Genomic DNA, 20,418 nt, shown 5'->3' with positions numbered 1-20,418 from the left:
TGTGTTTCTGCTAGGCACACCTGGCTAGAGAGGCATATCGATCGATGTGTGCCGTAAAGAAGGAGCTGGGGGGCCTAAACACACGATGGGTGAACGACCTAAAGTGAAAAGATGAATTTGCGCGATGGAGCTAGAGAATGCTGAGGGAGGGTGAGAGGGATGCGGGCGTGTGCATGCACAAGAGAAAGTTAGTGCTAGCTACAGAGATAAGAGGGTTGTGTGGGTGTAAAAGACGAATAGAGATCATATATACTTCATTATAAAAAGCGAATTCGGATATTTGAAGAATTTATCATAGTGTTTCAAACCGACGCATGTGTGAATATATATATAACGGTGATACACACGGTGTGGTTATGAACATGTTATACTACATTTAATATATTTTATCTCTACTCTTATAAAAAACGGAGTTATTGATGATGGTGTGCCTGCCATCCTGCATTTTAGGCCGTCCGATTTATATCTGGCGGATAGCAAGGAAACTATGATGGTTGAAGTTGGCAACAATCGTGATTGTAGATTCTTATTGAAATAGAGAAACGAATTCAAATTTAGTTCGATTTGCAGCGGTAGTATAGACATTTGGAATGCACTAAAATGTTGGTATGAGTAGGTTACATGCATTATACAGCAAACGAAAAAATTTAATCGGACATAACATGGATTCATACTCCCTCCCTCCATCTATATAGGGCGTAATGAGATTTTTAAGACCGCCTTTGACTATTGACAAGATTAATAGTACATGACATGCACAATGTGAAAATTATATCATTGAAAGAACCTTTCACAGACGAATTTAACGGTGTGCTTTGTGTAAGTTGCATGTCATATATCATTGCTCTAATATTTGGTCAAAGTTAGCATCGAAAAACGCATTAGGCCCTATATAGATGGAAGGAGGGAGTAGCTTTGAATAGCATTTGTATAGTAAAACGGGGCAAGACTCTCTCTTTGTGTGGTGTGAATAGTTTTATTTTTTTCGTTTTCTTTTTGGTTAAGGGAAGTGCGAATTGATTTGGTACGTACAAGTACAATATTACTACACGTTAGGCTTGTCCCTAAAATTCAACCCGCGTCTTGTTATATCCCGAAAATTCAGATATCGTGCTCCCAAAACTGGCGCCTTCACAACCCGCGCCTTGCTATCTCGAAATTACAACGCGTGTGAAAACTCCCTCCAGCTGCCAAATCCCAACATGCGAAATCCCCCTTCTAACCCTGAGCCGAAAGGGCCGCTAGTTCAAATCGGTGGGGGTACTTTTGTAACACACCCTACATTTTGGACAAGCGTGTCCCTAAGTCATGCTTCACCCCCTCCCATCGCCCCCTTTTCGCCATTTGAAATCCCAGGCCGCCATAACCTCTCCGCTCCAACCGCGAAACCCCACCCTCCTCCGTCCGCCACGTCACCATTGCCCAGCCGGAGCCTCTTCCCCGACGATGTCGTCCACCGCAATAGCTCGACGTCCCTCGTCCACCTCCCCGGATGAGGATCCATCGTCCATCTCGCCGTCCCGCCGGTTCAGCCGCCAAGGAGCTGCTCCGACGATCGCCTTGTCTATCACGGCTGCTCCATCCCCACAACGCCGCCTTAACCTGCTCCACCGGAACCGCAACATCCTCACCGACTCCTCGGACGAAACCGAGGCCTACTCGGCGCCACCAAAGAGGTTGTACACTCATCGCATCGCACCTTCTCCTTAACTCGACCTCCCGGCGCCGACGGTGCTCCATCCCACACCCCCATGGAGCGGCTACCTTGAAGCAGGCGCCGCGGGCGACATCTCCACGGCAGCTCTCCCCCAGTGTGTGGCCCCTTCGGTGGCGGCGTCCATACCAGCCGAATCTGCTGCTGCTGCTCCGGCTCCCACTCGCTCGCTCGCTCGAGTTGCTGCTGCTGCTCCGGCTCTCGCTCAATCACTCGCTCGCCCAGCTGCTGCTACTGCTCTCCCCCTCGCTCGTGTTGCTACTTTGCTCCGATTAAGCCACACTTCAGTCGACTGAATCGACTTTTGGGTCAGTCGATTTTCAGGGGTTGGGGGGCTCGCCGGAGTTAAGGAAGAACCACCCGCAGCGGGGACGGGGGCTCACCGAAGAGGTACCCCACTATCTATCTTAGGGTTCAGGGTGGGGGCGGGGGGCCTAGAGGGCTGGCCGAGGCGATGGTGGCGAGTTGTTTCGGGGCGGCGAGGCGACGCTGGGGCCGGCGGTTCGGCCGGTGGTGGCTGGCGGCTCAGGGGGTGCAGGTTGAAGATGAACCGCAGGCCCTCCCTAAACTACATGTTAAGTGCCTCACTGCTACCATTGCGTTCAGTTTAGACAGTAGCATTCAGATTCGATAGTAAATTTCAGTTTTGACAGTTAAGTTCAGAGTCAACAGTTTTTACCTCATCTGTTGTAGTAAGGTGGTTTTTGGTGATGTTAATTTTACATCCATTTTACATCATCTATTGGAGATGCTATTAGAATCCCACTTGAGATTGACGATGTCTATCTTGTGCTGCTTCAGTCTTGACATCTTACGGCTCACCGGAGCTGCTCCAATGACAGAATGATCCATCACAACAGAGCAGTGCCCTGGACGCCGTCTACGGATTCCTCAGATCTTCCTCCATACCTCTGATAGCCACCTCTGCCTCAACTGCTTCAGTGACCAACCCAATGATGCTGAGGTCGACACGGCTACAGCAAAGAGGTTGTACACTTGTTGCATCACTTATTACTATACATTCACATCGATCCATTAGGGCTATTTTGGTTCAACGGAAAAACGTTGGTCCACTGGTTGTTACCATCACTCTAAATTTCTGCATGCCCTCCTTAACACCATATTTTTTTCGTATGCATGTCAGATATTGTACACAGTCATGCTGAACATGTAGAGAAAAAGAGAAGAGTTTTGCGCGGCAATACAATGTCATGCAGACATCGCTCCATGGTGGGTTCAATGGCAAACCCTCCCCACCCCTCTCCAGATTGTAATCCAGAGGAAGATATCTGTTCTGAGGCGGATTCAGACGCCGCTGACCACTCCTATTTACCCCCAAGGTGTTTGCTCTACCTTGGCATGATGATGTTAGTCATACCATGCACATGTTGCCTTGCAGTGCCTACTTTTGACATCATATATGTCATCTACTTAGTTTAGACATGTTCTGTAATGCCACCTGTTTAGTTTCTATATCATATATGGGAATTATGCAGTCTCATGTCTGTTAGCCAGCCATAATATATGTGAAATGTGCAATGCCATCCTGTTTAACCAGGCATCATATATTTGAATGATATCTTGCCCATCCTTTTCTTCATTACATTTCCATTTGTCGACAATGTTCGTACATTAAACTACTATTCCTGTGAATCAGCCATTTGGGTGGGAGATGGAAAAATCTGGAGTGAAAACAAGGCCTTCAGAGCAGACAGTGCTACCTGTCGAAGCAGATCTCTTGTTGGGTCCCGATAGCTCCTCAGAGATGGATTCAGAGACAGATGACCAGTCATATTCCCCCACTGAGGTGTATGCTCTAACTTGGCACAGTTATACTGCTCATATCATCCATACGATGTCTTGCATTGCATAGTTTAGACATCATATACACAATATTCAACACCATGTTCTTAGTTCAGACATCATACCGAATGCCCTCTGTTTAGCATATAAATCACATATGTGAATTAAATGATGCGATCCTAATTACTTAGATAACATGTAGGTGAATTATGTCATGCGATCCTGTTTAGTTATTCATCGTATCTTTGAATTATGTTATGCTATGCTATCCAGTTTAGATAGACATCATATATGTGAAATTATGTCATGCTATCCGTTTTAGTTAAACAATATACATGTCAACTATTTCATGCCCTCTTTTTTCCACACTATCTATTGCATCTGTCTCTCATACAATGTCTGTACATTCAACTATGATTCCTGCTTATCAGCCATTTGAATTGGAGCGGGTGATGCCAGTATCTAGCGGACTAAAAACACGGTCTTCAAATAAAACAGTGCTACCTCTTGGTGGAGATAGCACCCCGGTTGTACATGCACAAGAACCAGCCCTACCACACATAACCCAAACTCTCGTAGATTGTACCCCTACTGCGATGAACAGAGAACCAACTTCACCCAATCTAACCCCAACCCAGCCGATAGTAACCCAGTTCCTGTTGACACAGCACCATCTCCACCACAGAGCTCCCAAACAAGAGCAGTTAGTAAGGCAGCTCCAGTGCCCAAAGGGCCAGTACTATCACGGTGAACCCCAACTCCACCAGTTAGTACACCTATTCCTGTGGAGGAAGCACAACCAGCTAGTCGTAGTTTAGCATCTATCGCATTTGATGTTGTTAAATCGTATGTGCGTATCTTCCCATCTTGGAAATATTATACTGAAGATGAAGGAAAATGCCAGTTGCAGGTGTTTGTCCAGAAGTTATGTGTAAGTAATGTTATTCATGGCAATTACTTTGCTTCGTCCCATACTTCCTACCTCCATGATGGTTATAATACAACAAATTTTCCCATTTTTCTCTATAGAGAAGGACCGATTTGGAAACTCAGGATGAGGTAACCTGTGCTAATACCTTTGCTATCTTCAAGAATGCTTGGTGGCAGTATCGGAATTACCTGAAGAAAACGTACTTCACCGGCAAAGAAACTCATCAAATTCCCTTATGTTCTCCTGAGACATATTTACTGGACGATGACTGGGAACGCCTTGTTCTGTACTGGTCCCGAACCAAGAATGAGGTAAGGTCTATGAGCTCATTTTGTATTTTTAAGTATTATATTCTTGCGTCTTACTGTACTTTGTTCATGTAGAACAAGTGCCTAAACCTGAAGAACAACTGTTCTAATTTAAGATTCCATTGCTATCATAGTTCAAAAAAGCGCTAGGCGTTAATTGTGCGTTTTGCCATCGCCTTGCGCTTTACTGACCAAAGTGCATGCTTATGCGCAGTTATGCATAGATTATGCGTGGTTATGCGCAATGCGTTTTGCCAACGCCTAGAGCCTAGGCACGCCTTTTTTAACTATGATTGCTTTGCTCTTGTATCACTGTATTTACTCATACAAAATTATTTTTAAATTGAAGGATCCAATCGAAACTCCAATGGCACAGTAGGTATGTTCACGCATGTTTCTTTAACAGGTTTGCTCTTATCAACAGCTCTGTTGATTTCAGTTTCAATTGTGTATACAGTTGACTTTCATATCATGCACATTACTAGCATCACAACAGAGCCAATAGTGTTGTTGTACATGTAGACCCGTGGTACCCATCTGAAATCTTGTTGTGCCGTATAGTTTCCCACGCTTTGTATTCTTTCACTCCCGCTTTGTCTTGAACTGATATGATTTGAACCGTGTCTCTATTTTGATTTGGCAAGACAATGCAGTGACCATAGGACATAGATATATGTTTGTTTGATGCTTTTATTATGTACTAGTACTTGGCAATAGAAGACTTGGTAGTTTAATCCTGTCCACCTTACTAATGAACTGGTTCACCGAAATGAGTTTCATATACTAGTAAATGCTAAACTTGTTATGTGTCTGCTTGTTTCTTCTTTTAGAATGCTGACAAAATATTGGGGAAGAGTGCCTTATTAAGCAATGGTAAAGGAAGTAATGCAGATAAGGTTCAGGATAGTGACACATCCTTGTTGGTCTCCAAAAAAGCTGATAAAACAGCTAAGGAAGACTATCTTGAAGACAGCGAGACAACCCCAAAGTCCTGTCTTGGTTTAGTGTTCGAGTTACTGGCCACTACCGCTTGCACAAGCTATTCAAACTCACTGTCTGAATCAGTTCGGTTTCTTGAGTCTCAACTACAAGCTGAAAGACATCGATCAGCTGTGCTGCGACAAGAAGCGGAAGGACTGCGAAAGTCCCTGGAGCATTCAGATGCATACTTTCTGGTGCAACAGCAAGTGTTGGAGGATTTTAGCGCCAAACAGGACAAAGCTAATCAGCTTGCTAAGCTTATTGCCAGCATGGTGGATACCCAGGATAACGTTTCTTGAGCTCTTCTGAAGTTGTTTCAGTTATGCTCTTGTTTTGTTGCCGCGTTTATTTGCACTAGTGGCCAATTTTGATGGCCAGTGTATGCAATGTGCTGCTTTGTTCCCTATATTTGCACTGGTGGCGAACTTTGATGCCCAGTGGATGTAATATGTGTAATAGCCGTGATAGCCTAGCATAAGTTGCTTGCTTATTTATTTCCTTGTTGTCTTGTTTATTTGTTTGCTTGTAGTCAGTGCAGTTCTTTTTCCGCGGTTTGCTAGTGGCTGCAATAACTTTTTTTAAAACTAGGCCACAATAACCATGGGCTAATATTTATTGTAGTGACATGGGCCTCCTACGGGCCATAGAAACAGTGGGCCTTCTACGGGCCGTAGAAACAGTAGGCCTTCTACGGGTCGTAGAAACATTGGGCCTTATACGGGTTGTATGATCGATTGGCCAAACATGGGCCAATAACAGGCCGCATTATGGCCGTAAACGGACTAGAGTTGGAATCGTCCATTCATGGGCCGACCATAACGGGCCATCGTTAATAGGCCGTATTTGATGACGCTATGAAAACGATCCAATGTATTAATGGACCACAAACGGACCGACTGTAACCACGAGCTGAATTTGGCCCACAAGCAGAAAATGACAGTAACGGCCCGTAAGTAAACGAATGCTAGAAATGAGCCCAAGAATAAATGGGCTCTGAGAAGGCCGAAAGATAACATGGGCTGGAAGCGGCCCAACGAAATAACGGGCCGTTAATGGGTATAAAGTGATACACTGTTCATTACGGGCCAGTTTCACCACGGGCCGTTAATGGGTGTAAAGTGATACACTGTTCATTACGGGCCAGTTTCACCACGGGCCGTTAATAGGCCAAGAGTTACATAGGGCCTCATATGGGCCGAAAGACATCATGGGCCATACATGGGCCAGAAGTGAAAACGGGCTGGAATCATATTGGATGGCCCAGATGACGCTACTAGGCCTAATTCGGATAGGGCGTAACGGGCCTTGGGTTAGTGGGCTGTAAATGGGCTATATGCGAACATGCCGTTAACCGGCTTTCCATGGCCGGCCTGCCACCTTTTGGCCAAGTCAAACGGGCTGGCCTTTTCACAGGAATGGGCCTCTGTTGGGCCGTGCCACGTGTCGACATATCATAGGCACCTTCTGTCCAAAGAGTGGATGACATCTGTTCCAATGATGAGCCGACACGTGTTTCCTCCAGCCAATGATGATTTTACACGTGGAAAATCCCCATTGGTCGGGGCTGTTAACGGGTTATCGGATCCAAAACCCGACCCGATAGCTTAACGGCATTCCGTTATGGTGGATGCCATGTGTCGGTCACCCTTGACAAAAGCACTTCTGTGACGCGCGATTCATCGTCATGGAAGTGGACACTTCCGTCATGATGATTTTGGTAATGTCATGGAACACTTCTACGACAGCACAGGTATGACTATCTTGATTTTGTCATAAATTTGTTATGGATGTACATGCATGACAAAAAACGCGACCTACTGTGACAAACACGTACCATCACAGAAGTGTATTTTTTTGTAGTGAAAGGGAAGGGAGAAGAGAGAAAGGAAGGGTGTGAACCCCCCTTTTCCTTTTCCAATTCGGCCAACTTCCATAGGAGGGCGCACCACCCCTTGTGGGCTGGTGTTCTCCCCTCTCATGGCCCATATGGCCCATATCTTTCCCCCGGGGTTCCGTTAACCTCCCCGGTACTCCAATAAATACCCGATACAATCCGGAACACTTTTGGTGTCCGAGTACTATCATCCTATATATCAATCTTTACCTCTCGACCATTTCGGGACTGCTCATCATGTCCGTGATCTCATACGGGACTCCGAACAACATTCGGTCACCAAATCACATAACTCATATAATACTAAATCATCATCAAACGTTAAGCGTGCGGACCCTGCGGGTTCGAGAACTATGTAGACATGACCGAGACACCTCTCCGGTAAATAACCAATAGTGGAACCTGGATGCTCATATTGGCTCCTACATATTCCACAAAGATCTTTATCGGTCGAACCGTTATGACAACATACGTTATTCCCTTTGTCATCGGTATGTTACTTGCCCGAGATTCGATCGTCGGTATCTTCATACCTAGTTCAATCTCGTTACTGTCAAGTCTCTTTACTCGTTCTGTAATACATCATCCCGCAACTAACTCATTAGTCACTTTGCTTGCAAGGATTCTTATGATGTGTATTACCGAGAGGGCCTAGAGATACTTCTCCGATACTCGGAGTGACAAATCCTAATCTCGATCTATGCCAACCCAACAAACACTTTTGGAGATACCTGTAGAGCATCTTTATAATCACCCAGTTACGTTGTGACATTTGATTGCACACAAGGTATTCCTCCGGTATCCGGGAGTTGCATAATCTCATAGTCGAAGGTATATGTATTTGACATGAAGAAAGCAATAGCAATAAAACTAAACAATCAATATGCTAAGCTAATAGATGGGTCTTGTCCATCACATCATTCTCCAAATGATGTGATCCCGTTCATCAAATGACAACACATGTCTATGGTTAGGAAACTCAACCATCTAGTCTAGTAGAGGCTTACTAGGGACACGGTGTTTTTGTCTATGTATCCACACATGTATCAAGTTTCTGGTTAATACAATTCTAGCATGAATAATAAATATTTATCATGATATAAGGAAATATAAAATAACAACTTTATTATTGCCTCTAGGGCATATTTCCTTCACTAGACACTAAGACCAGCAACTTGACATGACGATGCAATGGCAAATTCAACAAAGCAAAACACTGAATAGAAAATTGCAAAAGGCTCAGATTGGTTCGGATATGATGATCTTGTCCTAATTTTTTGTGGTTTTTTCTTGGACAATAGTTAAGAAAATAAATCTAATCTATGGATTCTCACCGAGCAACCTGAAAACTAATACCACTTGATAGAGTCGAGGGTCCAGATCTTTCGGTGAGATGATAACTATCGATTTGGTGGAGACGACTTTGACGATCCGACTACAAACGTGCAACGACGTTGCCCTTAGCAACCGCTAAACCAACTCTGAGAGGTTATTGACTAGGCCGGAGCACGGTCAACCTGACCATGAAGGTCTATTCCTGTAAGCAATCAAAGAACAAGCAACAATATGATAAAGCAATCTGAATATTGCGAATATGGATGAAATATTGATAAGAGTGGGGATCCGAAAGTGGTCTTGGTCTGGTCGTTGGAAACAAACGAAGTACACGAAGTTGCAATGACTAAGGCTAGTCATAGTGGCAGTAACTTAGGTAGTAACATAGCGCACTCCAAGAAAATTTTGCTTATGTGGCATGTAGTTAATGAGAAGAGAGGTGTTTAGAGTAATATACTATGTTACTATAACATAGCGCTTTTCGGGAAAGAATGAGTCTATAAGCTAATAAATAAAGTCATCTTTGACACTACTATTATGTTATTTTGCACTATGAAGGTAGTAACTTAGACTAGTGCCATATGCATGACACTAGTATAAGTTACTTCCCACTATAACCAGCCTAACTTTTAACTAAACAAGTCCCAAGAAAAAAGCTACTAGATTGATGTACTTATATATGAGCAAAGGGACTCGGATTCTGCTACAGCGTCAGACTGTTTCGTCAATATCTCAACGCTCCGGACGAATTTGAAGGTGAATCCAATAGGGTTGGAAAGTGCACGAAATAAACTTTTCAACAAATAAAGAATCACCCAATTCAGAGTCCAGATGAAAGAGTTTTGTTATTTTGAGTCAGGTATATCTGTGCAGTCCGAATCTGAGTCCAAAATGTGGGAGACTTGGATTCTATCTTCTCTTGGGCCAAAAGTGAGGTGAAAGAACATTTTGAACATCACAAAATCATTTCCTTTGACACGAGACGACTTCTTGAACAACACATAATCATTTCCTTTTCCTTTGCCTTCAAACGTAGTTCGTACAAGTGTTCAACAATTTTGCATTTAGGCATAAAACAAAAATAGGTGAAGTATTTTTATTCCAAATAATATAAATAAATTATTGCATAATTCTTATAAAAAATCACCTCATAAATACGCATGTATGCAATATTTTTGTCGAATCTGAGGTAATCATGTCTTCATCACGAGCGCTCCGACGGAACAAATACCCTAAAAAAGATTTGTTCCCTCAAAGTGCTCACCGCACCTAAAAAAAAGATTTGTAGAAATCTTTATAGGCGTTTTGTGGGAGGCGTGGTTGCGGAATCGGGTAAAGATTGTGTAAGAGCATCTCGAGCCGTTGCCCCCCAGGAGGCATAAAAATCGCCGTCTGGGGCGAGCCGGCGGTAGAATCGGCGCTGGGGGCGGTTGGGCATCCAACCGTCGCCCCCAGGCACCGATATTGGCCCAGTTTTCGGCCCACTTTCGACGAATAAAGGCCCCATATGGGCGAGAATTGACCCATATTCGGCGCGGTTCGCCGTGGTTTGGCGTTGAATTCTCAACATAAATATTTTTTACCACATAGTTCATCACAAAAAATCAAATAGTTCAACAAAATAGTGCAACAACAAATAGTTCAAATTATATAGTTCAACAAATAAAAACTCGTCACACGTCGAGCTAGGCGTCGCCATTGATCCTCCATAGGTGCTCCACTAGATCTTGCTGTAGTTGATGATGCACCTGTGGGTCTCGGATCTCCTAACGCATACTGAGGTAGGCAGTCCAGGTTCGGCGAGAGGACCCTGCCTGTAGTATGGTTCTGTGTCAAACACTGGCTCTTCCTGCTCGCTCTCGATGATCTTGTTGTGCAAGATGACACATCAAGTCATGATCTCCCACATTTGATCTTTCGACCAGGTCTGAGCAGGGTAACGGACAACAGAAAATCGAGATTGGAGCACACCAAATGCCCGCTCGACATCCTTCCTGCAAGCCTCCCGCACCTTGGCAAAGTGGGACTTCTTGCCTCCTGGCACAACGTTTGAGATAGTCTTTACAAATGTAGACCATCTCGGATAGATGCCATCAGCTAGGTAGTACCCTTGTTGTAGTGTTGCCCATTGACCTCGAAGTTGACCGGAGGAGAATGACGTTCAACAAGCTTGGCAAAGACAGGGGAACACTGCAGCACGTTGATGTCATTGTGAGTTCCTGGCATACCAAAGAAGGAGTGCCAAATCCAGAGGTCCTGTGTGGCCACCGCCTCAAGTAGCACACTGCAAACCGCCTTTGGCGCCTTTGTATATCCCCGGCCAAGCAAATGAGTAGTTCCTCCATTTCCAATGCATGCAGTCGATGCTTCCAAGCATCCCAGGAAATCCTCTTGTTGCATTCTGTGCTAGGATCCGAGCAGTGTCTTCCGCAATGGGTGTTCACAATTATTGCGGTCTAAACACTGCTACCACTACCCGACATAACTAGTAGAAACACTCAATGATGGTGGACTCGACCATGCGCCCATAGTCGTCGAGTGAATCACCGGGAGCTCCGTATGCAAGCATTCTCATCGTTGTCGTGCACTTCTAGATCGAGGTGAATCCAAGTTTGCCGGTGCGATCCTTCTTGCACTTGAAGTAGCTGTCGAACTCCCGGATGGAATTCACAATCCCGAGGAAAAGCTTTCGGCTCATCCGATAACGGCACCGAAATGTTTTGTCGCCGTGCAGTGAAGCGTCGCGAAGTAGTCGGAGTAGAGCATGCAGTAGCCTTCGAGACGATGTCGGTTCTTTGCTTTCATCCGCCCCGGCGCCGAGCCACCTCGCCGCGGCTTTTCATTGCTCGCCAGCAGGCCGGCGAGGGCGGCGAGGACCATGAGATGTTCCTCTTCCTAGACGTCGGCCTCGGCTTCCTCCTCCAGCAGCGCGGCGAGCGCTTCCTCGTTGTCCGAGTCCATGGTCGAGGTAGGCAAATCGCCGAACAACTTGCGGGCACGGTGGGCTGCCTCGGCGATACCTCTCCGAGGCCAGAAACGTCGGAAAATCGCCCAACTGATGGTGGAGGGGCTGCCTCGGCGATACCTCTGCTCTTTTCCCGGCGGGGATGGGCTATCTAGCGGTGGCGGGAAGTGGGCGGCGCCGGGATACAGCCGGTTGCCGGCCGAGCGCGCGGGGGTGGGAGGCGAATCTGGAAGAAAGACTTGACTTTTCGCCTCAAAGTGTGGGCCAGACGTGCTTTTCTTTTACGCCGGAGCCCCTGAGCGCCCCCAGTGCGCCGGGTTCGGCCTGCGATTGCTGGACCAAAAACGGCCGAACTGACGGATTTCGGCGTTCTGGGGGCGCGACTGGGACATTTTTTCGACGCCGACATCGAAAAAGTCGCTTGGAAGCTTGTCAGGGGCGCGGCTCGAGATGCTCTGATGCTTGCTTGTTCGTCTTGTGGCCTCCTTCGAAGCCACACAGCTCGCTACCCATGATAAGTCAAAAAAGTCTACTTACGGCGACATGTGTTCGGTGGACCCCATAACCCCATCGGGTGGCACCCACTACACACACAGGGAACATGTATTTACCCGAAGAAAATTTTCCATGCTTTACTTTGCTAGCTGCCTCCCAGCGACACCGTCGAGGTAATCAAATTGTTGCCGATTTATTTGGTGAGCATTTATATTCGCGTGTCCCTATGCGAGTTCTTTTGGATTCGGGAGTAATTTCTGGTTGCTTTTTAACATTTTATCCGGCCAGCATTATGTTCGCTTGTTCCTATTCGAGCTCTGTTTGGATTTGGGTTAGAACAAATCGAGGCCTTTGTTTTTTTCTTGTCTTGTTGGGAGCTTGAGGGGGAAATGGTGACTCACAGACTTGGTTTGCGTGGAAAATCGTTTGAGATGATGTCCGTTTGTGGTCTTAGGGGTTAGGGTTTAACGATTAACTGTTGTAGTAAAAAGGAAAAAGAGTAAGCTTTGACTAGAGTAGGTTGAGGTGGTTGTTCCGGAATTTCGGAATCGCGGCTAGGAGTGGATTGCGTGCTGGAATTAGCTGTTTAGGACTCCGAATGTAATAGGTCGAGGTAGTTTTTTTTTAGAAGAGAACGATTTGCTCAATCCCTAGCGGCATCATCCCGCCGAGGGCAGCTACGTGTCGCAGGGGCCTCGACTGCAACCAAGGTTGGCCAGCAAATCCGTCCGGGAGTTTAATACAGAGTCAAATTAGGGCCTGATATGCAGGCCCAGCCCAAAAGAAAGCAGGACGAACCCAAAAGAGGGCCTGATTTGGAACACCCTTAATGGTGTATCAAAATTTGTACCCATGTGTCACGCTTGCTAGATATGAATATACATTACATGTGAATTAAGTAGTTAACTATGTACACATATGTCACTGATTATACAGATTGAATGCAGCAGGGTACAGTGGCAACAGGGAATGAGATGGAAGCAATAAATCTGCTGTTAGTGCCTCCTTCCATCTATATTTCGTGTTTGTGATTTTCATACAGTCAATTGTATATGCTTTCTAAATGTTTGTTTGTTGTGTTTTGTAGGAATTCTACTGAACTCGTGCGTTCCCTGGATGAGGAGGTATATTTTTCATCGAATAACTTCATTTGATTGATGGCAACATGTTAATTCAATCAGCTGTTGACCTGGGCACCATGATGAAATGAAAGCCTAAGAAAAAAGATACTGTAATTTGTAGAGTGTGACAATGGCATTGAAAATTAAAGTGGTTAGAAGAAACAAAAAAAGATGAATAGTCGGATTGGTCTTGTTTCGTTAATTTTTCTTTTGATTTATTCCCTTGTAAATATTACTTTGACAGTACTAGAATTTCAAATTTATAAATTGACGGAGTAAATTGTGAATTACAATGAAAACTATTTATAGTATCTTTCATGTTCATTTGGTTGTGAAAGAATGATAATTGCGTGAACAAACGACAAAGTGTGATGGGTATGATGTATTTTCTTGGCTAGCAATCACTCTTTGCTGTGTACTGGTCTAGGCTCAAACCAAATCAACAAAAAAAGAATCAATTAAGCATGTTGTCTTCAGAGTGTTCTATCACTATTTAAGATTTCAGTTTTTGGAATATAGGAATCAATAATATCATTGTACTTTCATTTGGATTTTTTATTGCCAATTTTGAAATGCAAAAAAGAGAACATTTCTCCTCCACAATAGTTGCTTTTTTACCTCACTTTAGATTCCATATTTTTCTCTTAACGTGGAATGGATTGAAACTTCAAATTTAATGCATAAATAATATAAGTTGATACTTTTGGAATTTCGCCCAGATAATTTGGTGCCTAAATAAATATAGCATGTTGATTTTTATTTTTATTATGCAATTATGTAATTGCCTTCTTACTTCAGGATTAAATCAACATGGAACTTATTTGGTAATTTCGTACATAGAGTGCCCTATACTTCTGTACCTTTAGAAGTACACATATGAATACTAGCCTTTTTTTTTCTCAAATTACTTAGATTTTTGTCGTCATATTACTCTTCAGAGTTACATAAAATGCAATCGATTTTTATAGGATGTTAGAATTAAGAAGTACATGTAGGATTGTTTGAAGAATTTTTTTATGTTCATTTTTTGCCAAGCCAAAGGCGCTGTCTATGTTACCTTGTCACGTTTTATTGAGGGCGGTTTCAGTTCACTTAATTTGACACCAAACAAACAGAAAATCCTGAATTATATAGTATATAGGGTGCTCCAGTATCCTTCATTAAGTTGGTTGCATGAATACAACAGATAGCATGATTACGTCTTTTGTTGGTGCTACACAACTATAATATGGTTATAGTAAGTAACATGATTTATCTTGTTCAGATAATAATAGAAGGAAATGGTTGCGAGTTAGTTGTAACCCCTAAAAAGCTTCCTGGGACAGAATTCCAACCTGCCACATGTGATGGTGCTGCATGTGTTGTCATGCTAATGTCATACAGTGATGCAGTAGAGATATGTCGAACACTTGTGACATACACCCATCCAAATGTCCTTAAGCCAATTGGAATTTGGAAAAGCAAGGATGACAAGGCCTACCTGGCATTTGATGAGGTTCATGGATCTCTAAAAAAAAAGGCAATGGATATATTTTCAGCATCGAAGATTCATCCATTTATGGATTTTCAGCAAACGGTTTGAAGGCATTTAGGTATAGTTTTGCTGATAGTGCTAAACAATTAGCGCATGCAGCTAGTTTACTTTAACAAATTGTAATTTGTGTACTTTGCAGGGAGATTTTCTCGGCTGTAAATTATGTCAACACGCAATACAAGCAAGATGCTGAATCACGGCATGCTTTAAAACTTGTGGATTCCACGATTTTCTACAGGACTACTGCAGAAGATGAAGTGGAAGCTGTATTGGGTGTTTTGTATGTGAAAAATCCTGGACCCCTGGCAAATTTGAAAACCAAAACACGAGGTTCCAGAGGTAAGTACACATTCTAGGCCACAACTTCTGGGAGTACTTTTTAGCTTTTATATATGGTAGTTGATAATTGATGAGATGTTATATTAGTTATTTTCCGCAGTTAGCTTTTGTTACATTCACATTGTTGCACGAATAGTATCATATTATGTTTGTGTTTACAAACAACTAGTTCAAGCAAACAAGCTTGAGGGTAATGGGCTTTACTTGAGCTTGCTTGTTAGTGGCTTTTCATTTGCTTAGACCGAGTCGTATGTTTAATCAGCTAGAGAATCAAGACATAAATCGTGAATGGAAATTTGACAGTCATGGTTGTGAAGGTGAGACTGAGATGCTTCAGATTCAGGTTAGTCATGGCCAAACCATTCTCCTCCCACTCACGTATGGTGAGGTGTCAACCCATTTGCGCCCACCAAAGGATCATCCATCCTTCCCGTGAGAACTGGTTACTGGAAGCAGGTACTTGTCCCTCCCTCATCTGATGCAGCCGCTCCTAAATTCGTACTCGCAGGAGGCTGCTCCGGCCGATCTCTGCTGCTTCCCTAGGGACACGATTGAGTCCAAACTCAGCTAGCATTCTAGTAACCTCCATTGGCCATTCCCCAGCTGTTGGAACCTGCACTGACGATAGTTTCCATGAGAGATAGCACGCCTTACTTCATTGGCAAGGCCTGCAGACTTGCAAAATTGAAAACCAGCACTGGTTGAATTGAATGCAGATACAACATCTTGCAAATTTGATATGTTATTATTGTAGAAATGGTTGGAGTCGTCTCCATTATCTGAAACAGTGCCTTCATGAACATCAGCAACTGTTGATTGATGCCCTGCATATAATTTATCCGTCCTCAAGTATGAATTGAGCACCATTACTGTCTGAGTTGCTTCGTTCATTTTCTGTTCATCGTAATATCATCTTGGTTGTAGATTGGGTTCTCTAGTCGATGCACTTGTTTCTCAGGTCTAGATGTGACTTCCACTCACAAACTGAATTCCACAAAATGCTGAAGCATTCTTTTCCAAAAATATTTTTTCTGCTGTTCACTTTTAACTTGAAGCAGTTGCATTGGTGGATAGGTAGCATTGAAGTTAGTGAAGTACTCCCTCCGTTCCTAAATATAAGTCTTTGTAGAGATTTCACTATGGACCATATACGGATGTATCTAGATGCATTTTAGAGTATAAATTCACTCATTTTGCTCCGTATGTGGTCCATAGTGGAATCTCTCCAAAGACTTATATTTAGGAACGGAGGAAGTACAAAAAAGGGGACCACCAACAAAATTTCTCTCTATAAACTCAACAACTGGATAATGGTCATTGTTCACATTTTGGTGAATAATACCTAAGGTAATAAGAATGGGCAGGTGGAAGACATTTTTAGCAATAGCAGCATCATATACATTGTGCTCTTAGTGAACTAGAATGCAACTACAAACGCTGATAAGAACTTCTCTTTACCGTGTCATTAGAAAAGAATAGTACAGTGGGCTTAAATTAGTCGATGTTGCTTCCGCTCAGTAATCACCAGTCTGTTTCTGTTTCTGGTTTTACCAGTGTTATTCTTGGCTAATTGGACCTGGTTGAGGCTTTTGAGAGTGTTTCACCAGTAGAATTCGTTGTGTAGCGCAATCAAGAAGATTGTGTTGTTTTTAAACGTAGTTGATGAGTACTGGAGCAGTGCTAACTTATCGGGTACAGAACAAGCCGCATGACCCCATGATCTTTAAGCGAGGTGACAAAACCATTGTGGATTTGTCTATTCTCCTTGACACGAAGGCTTATCTGCACCTGTGAGCAAATGGTATCTTTCCTACTGGAGAAGGGTGGGAAATTGTTAGGATACTTATCCTGACATGGAAGTTCATTTGTATTAGAAAAAAGAAGAAATGGTAGTATTAGATTTGGTGCAACGCGTACTGAGGTTAGGGATGACCAGGGGATGGTTGGTGGGCACGGAGGAGCGCAACACACAATTATAGTAGTTGTTTCCTGTCAGTATAATTTAAACACAACTTGATAGTTTATATTCGCAACATCTGGTGTTTAGGTATTCTAATCTTACACATTATTGTAAATAGGTCCTACAGTTGAAGAACTCGAGCGGTATAACTGGACATCGACAGGAGATTATATCAAAGGGTATTTCAAAGGATGTGTTGCCAATGATGAAATAAAGCATTTGGTTGAGTTTCTGAAAGGCGCATCTGCAAAGTAAGTCAGTCATATTAACCAAGTGAAAATTTTAAATGCATTTCTTTTGCTGGGAAATGCATTGATGTTATTAGAACTGAAAATGTCCAACTCTGCTGTCAATGTATTATGCAGTTATGATGACTTGCATTGGGAGCCAGGGCTATGGGAGGCAGATATCAAGATGCAGTTCATCAGAGAAATCTGGTGGCATGTCGAACAACAGCGGGGTTCAGTGAAACTGATAGAATTGAGGGAAACAGAGAAGGGCAAGGTGTTGAACAGCATACGACGTCCCCTCGGGATCATTGAATGCATTAGGAAGCTTGCAGAGCCAGAGAAAGCGGCTCGGATTGTCGAGGCCACACTGCTAGACTCAGTTCGACATTTGAGGGACAGTGTTGTTGCACACCATGGTGGTAGCATCAATGCCTACCAGGGAGCAAAGGTAAACGTCTCCTCAGATCTCTTGTGTGTGTCATTTAATACCAATATTGCTTTGGTTGATAATATGTTTGCCTTTTCTGTGGGTAGGAGGATGTGCGTGACAAAGTGAACCTTGAAAGACTGATCCAGAAGGCAAAAGGTGACTATATGATAAAGCTTGTTAGAGAAATCAGGCCATTGAAGTGGATAACCGAGTCTCCGGTGTTGAGAGGTACGAAACTTTGAAATCTGAGCAAAAGAGTGCAGGCTGTACGCAAAGACTTTACACCGCATATTCTTAACTTGTTGCTTTTCATTTTGAGGGTGCATATTCTTAACTTTTGTTTTTCATTTTGGGGGTGCATATTCATGCAGATCAAAACAATTACATGGAGTGTTTCTACGAGATGAAGCAAGCAGAAGAGAAAAAACAGAAACAACAAGAGCAGGGGAAGAAACACAAAGGAAAACCACGCTAACAAACTGCTGCAGTGGTTAGTGGTTAGATGCTTTCTTCTTCACATAGTCTGAAGTTAGCGACATGAACCCAGTAATGAGAGGGAGGACCAACTCACTCTTTTTGTGGGTGTTATCTGGCGATTGATGTGCGGATTGGTAGCCTGGTGGGACCGGTGGCGGTGCGGTGGTAGCAGGTTGCTGATGAGGCCATCTCCAATGCTCTGCCGCTTGTGCGGACGCTAGATTATTATTTTGGACCAATCTAGCTGGCGGCCGGGCGCTAGGTACCGCTCGCGAGCGGCCGGCCCTGTCCGAGACGTCTAGTCACTGCCGCATATTAAAAATGCCAGGTAGAGTTTGGGAGCGGCCGGTGGAAAAGGTAAGTACGTGGTCCGTTGTACACTAAAGGGAGTTGACCATCTAGTTTGCTTTTTAATTGTTGTTTCTTAAAGAAGCCATAACTTTTGAACCAAATATCGAAATTAAGATCCGCTTTCACCACTGAAATCCTCGCGATGTGCTCTTCGAAACTAGATCCCGCATGGATATGTTTTGACAAACTTTTTTTTTGTGCAATTTTGTCCCTGTTTTGTGTAACTGACTAGCCGTCGATGTGCAACTACCTGACAGGGATGTGCAACTTTTCTTGTACACCGTAGACATGCAGTTTTTCTCTATGGTACCTCCATCCCCAAATTGCCTCCTTCCAGTGAGATGTGCAACTTCGTTTGTTGCTCAGGCCATGCAATTTTCACTAGTGACAACACCCCATACTACTCTCTAAAAATTGAAAATGTGCAATTTCATCTGCTGCCCCGGTGCCCTGGGCAACTGCCTGGTAGTCATCGCGCGTGTGAGTCTCTACAACCGCGTTTGAGGGACTATCCTGTAAGAATGTCCCAACTCCACGGCCACGCATGTGCGACTATGAACACAAGAGTGTGCAACTCCGTGGTCGGACGTGGGCACCTCCCATAGCAATTCATGTGCGACTATGCAGACGATATTGTGCAACTGTGGCCATGCATATGTGACTATGCCGACGAGAGTGTGCAACTCCGTGGCCGGGCATGAGCACCTCCCATAAAAACTCATGTGTGACTATGTGGACGAGGTTGTGCAACTCCATGGCCATGTATGTGCGACTGTGCCGACGAGAGTGTGCAACTCCGCAGCCATGCGTGAGCACCTCTCATGACAATTTATGTGTGACTATGCGAACGAGATTGTGCAACTCTGTGGCCATGCATGTGTGACTATATCGACGAGAGTGCGCAACTCCGCGGCCGGGCGTGAGCACCTCCCCCGGCAATTCATGTGCGACTATCCGGACGATATTGTGCAACTCTATGGTCATGCATGTGCGACTATGCCGATAAGATTGTGCAACTCTGTGGCCATGCATGTGTGACTATACCGACGAGAGTGTGCAACTCCATGTAGACAACTTTTCTGCACCCTCATGGTCTACGGATGTGCATTTTTTCACCATTCAACAAAACCATGTCAGTGAGATGTGCAACTTTATCTGTTGCCCTGGCCAACTGCCTAGCAGATTTTGTGCAACTACTTCTATTTCCCCTGCCAACTATTTCCAATGACCGTGTCCAACTGAAAACAACTATGTGTGCAACTAGAACTACTATAGATGCCAACAAAAAATGATCGCCGTGTGTGCAACTTTCCAATGACCATGTCCAACTGAAAAAAACTATGTGTGCAACTAGAACTACTATAGATGCCAACCAAAAATGAATCCCGTGTGTGCAACTTTCCAATGACCGTGTCCAACTGAAAACAACTATTTGTGCAACTAGAACTACTATAGATGCCAATCAAAAATGAACCCCGTGTGTGCAACTTTTCAATGATCGTGTCCAACTGAAAACAACTATGTGTGCGACTAGAACTACTATAGATGCC

The 20,418-nt window shown here is 44.0% G+C and overlaps 1 protein-coding gene across 1 annotated transcript; it reads left to right on the top strand.

Annotated features, from left to right (window-relative positions):
* The first annotated feature begins 13,367 nt into the window (after positions 1–13,367).
* LOC123114732 (uncharacterized) lies at positions 13,368–18,994 on the top strand. Its single transcript, XM_044536160.1, has 9 exons — positions 13,368–13,420; positions 13,514–13,550; positions 14,812–14,947; positions 15,067–15,139; positions 15,221–15,420; positions 17,499–17,631; positions 17,746–18,058; positions 18,145–18,268; positions 18,412–18,994. Exons 1-9 carry the CDS (start codon positions 13,368–13,370, stop codon positions 18,513–18,515), a joined length of 1,173 nt encoding a protein of 390 aa, XP_044392095.1. The 3' UTR covers positions 18,516–18,994.
* Positions 18,995–20,418: the final 1,424 nt, after the last annotated feature.

This window comes from Triticum aestivum, chromosome 5B (assembly GCF_018294505.1).
Source record: "Triticum aestivum cultivar Chinese Spring chromosome 5B, IWGSC CS RefSeq v2.1, whole genome shotgun sequence".
NCBI lineage: Eukaryota > Viridiplantae > Streptophyta > Magnoliopsida > Poales > Poaceae > Triticum > Triticum aestivum.
The sequence above is the reverse complement of the archived record's forward strand: the minus strand, read 5'-3'. Positions and strand labels throughout refer to the sequence as shown.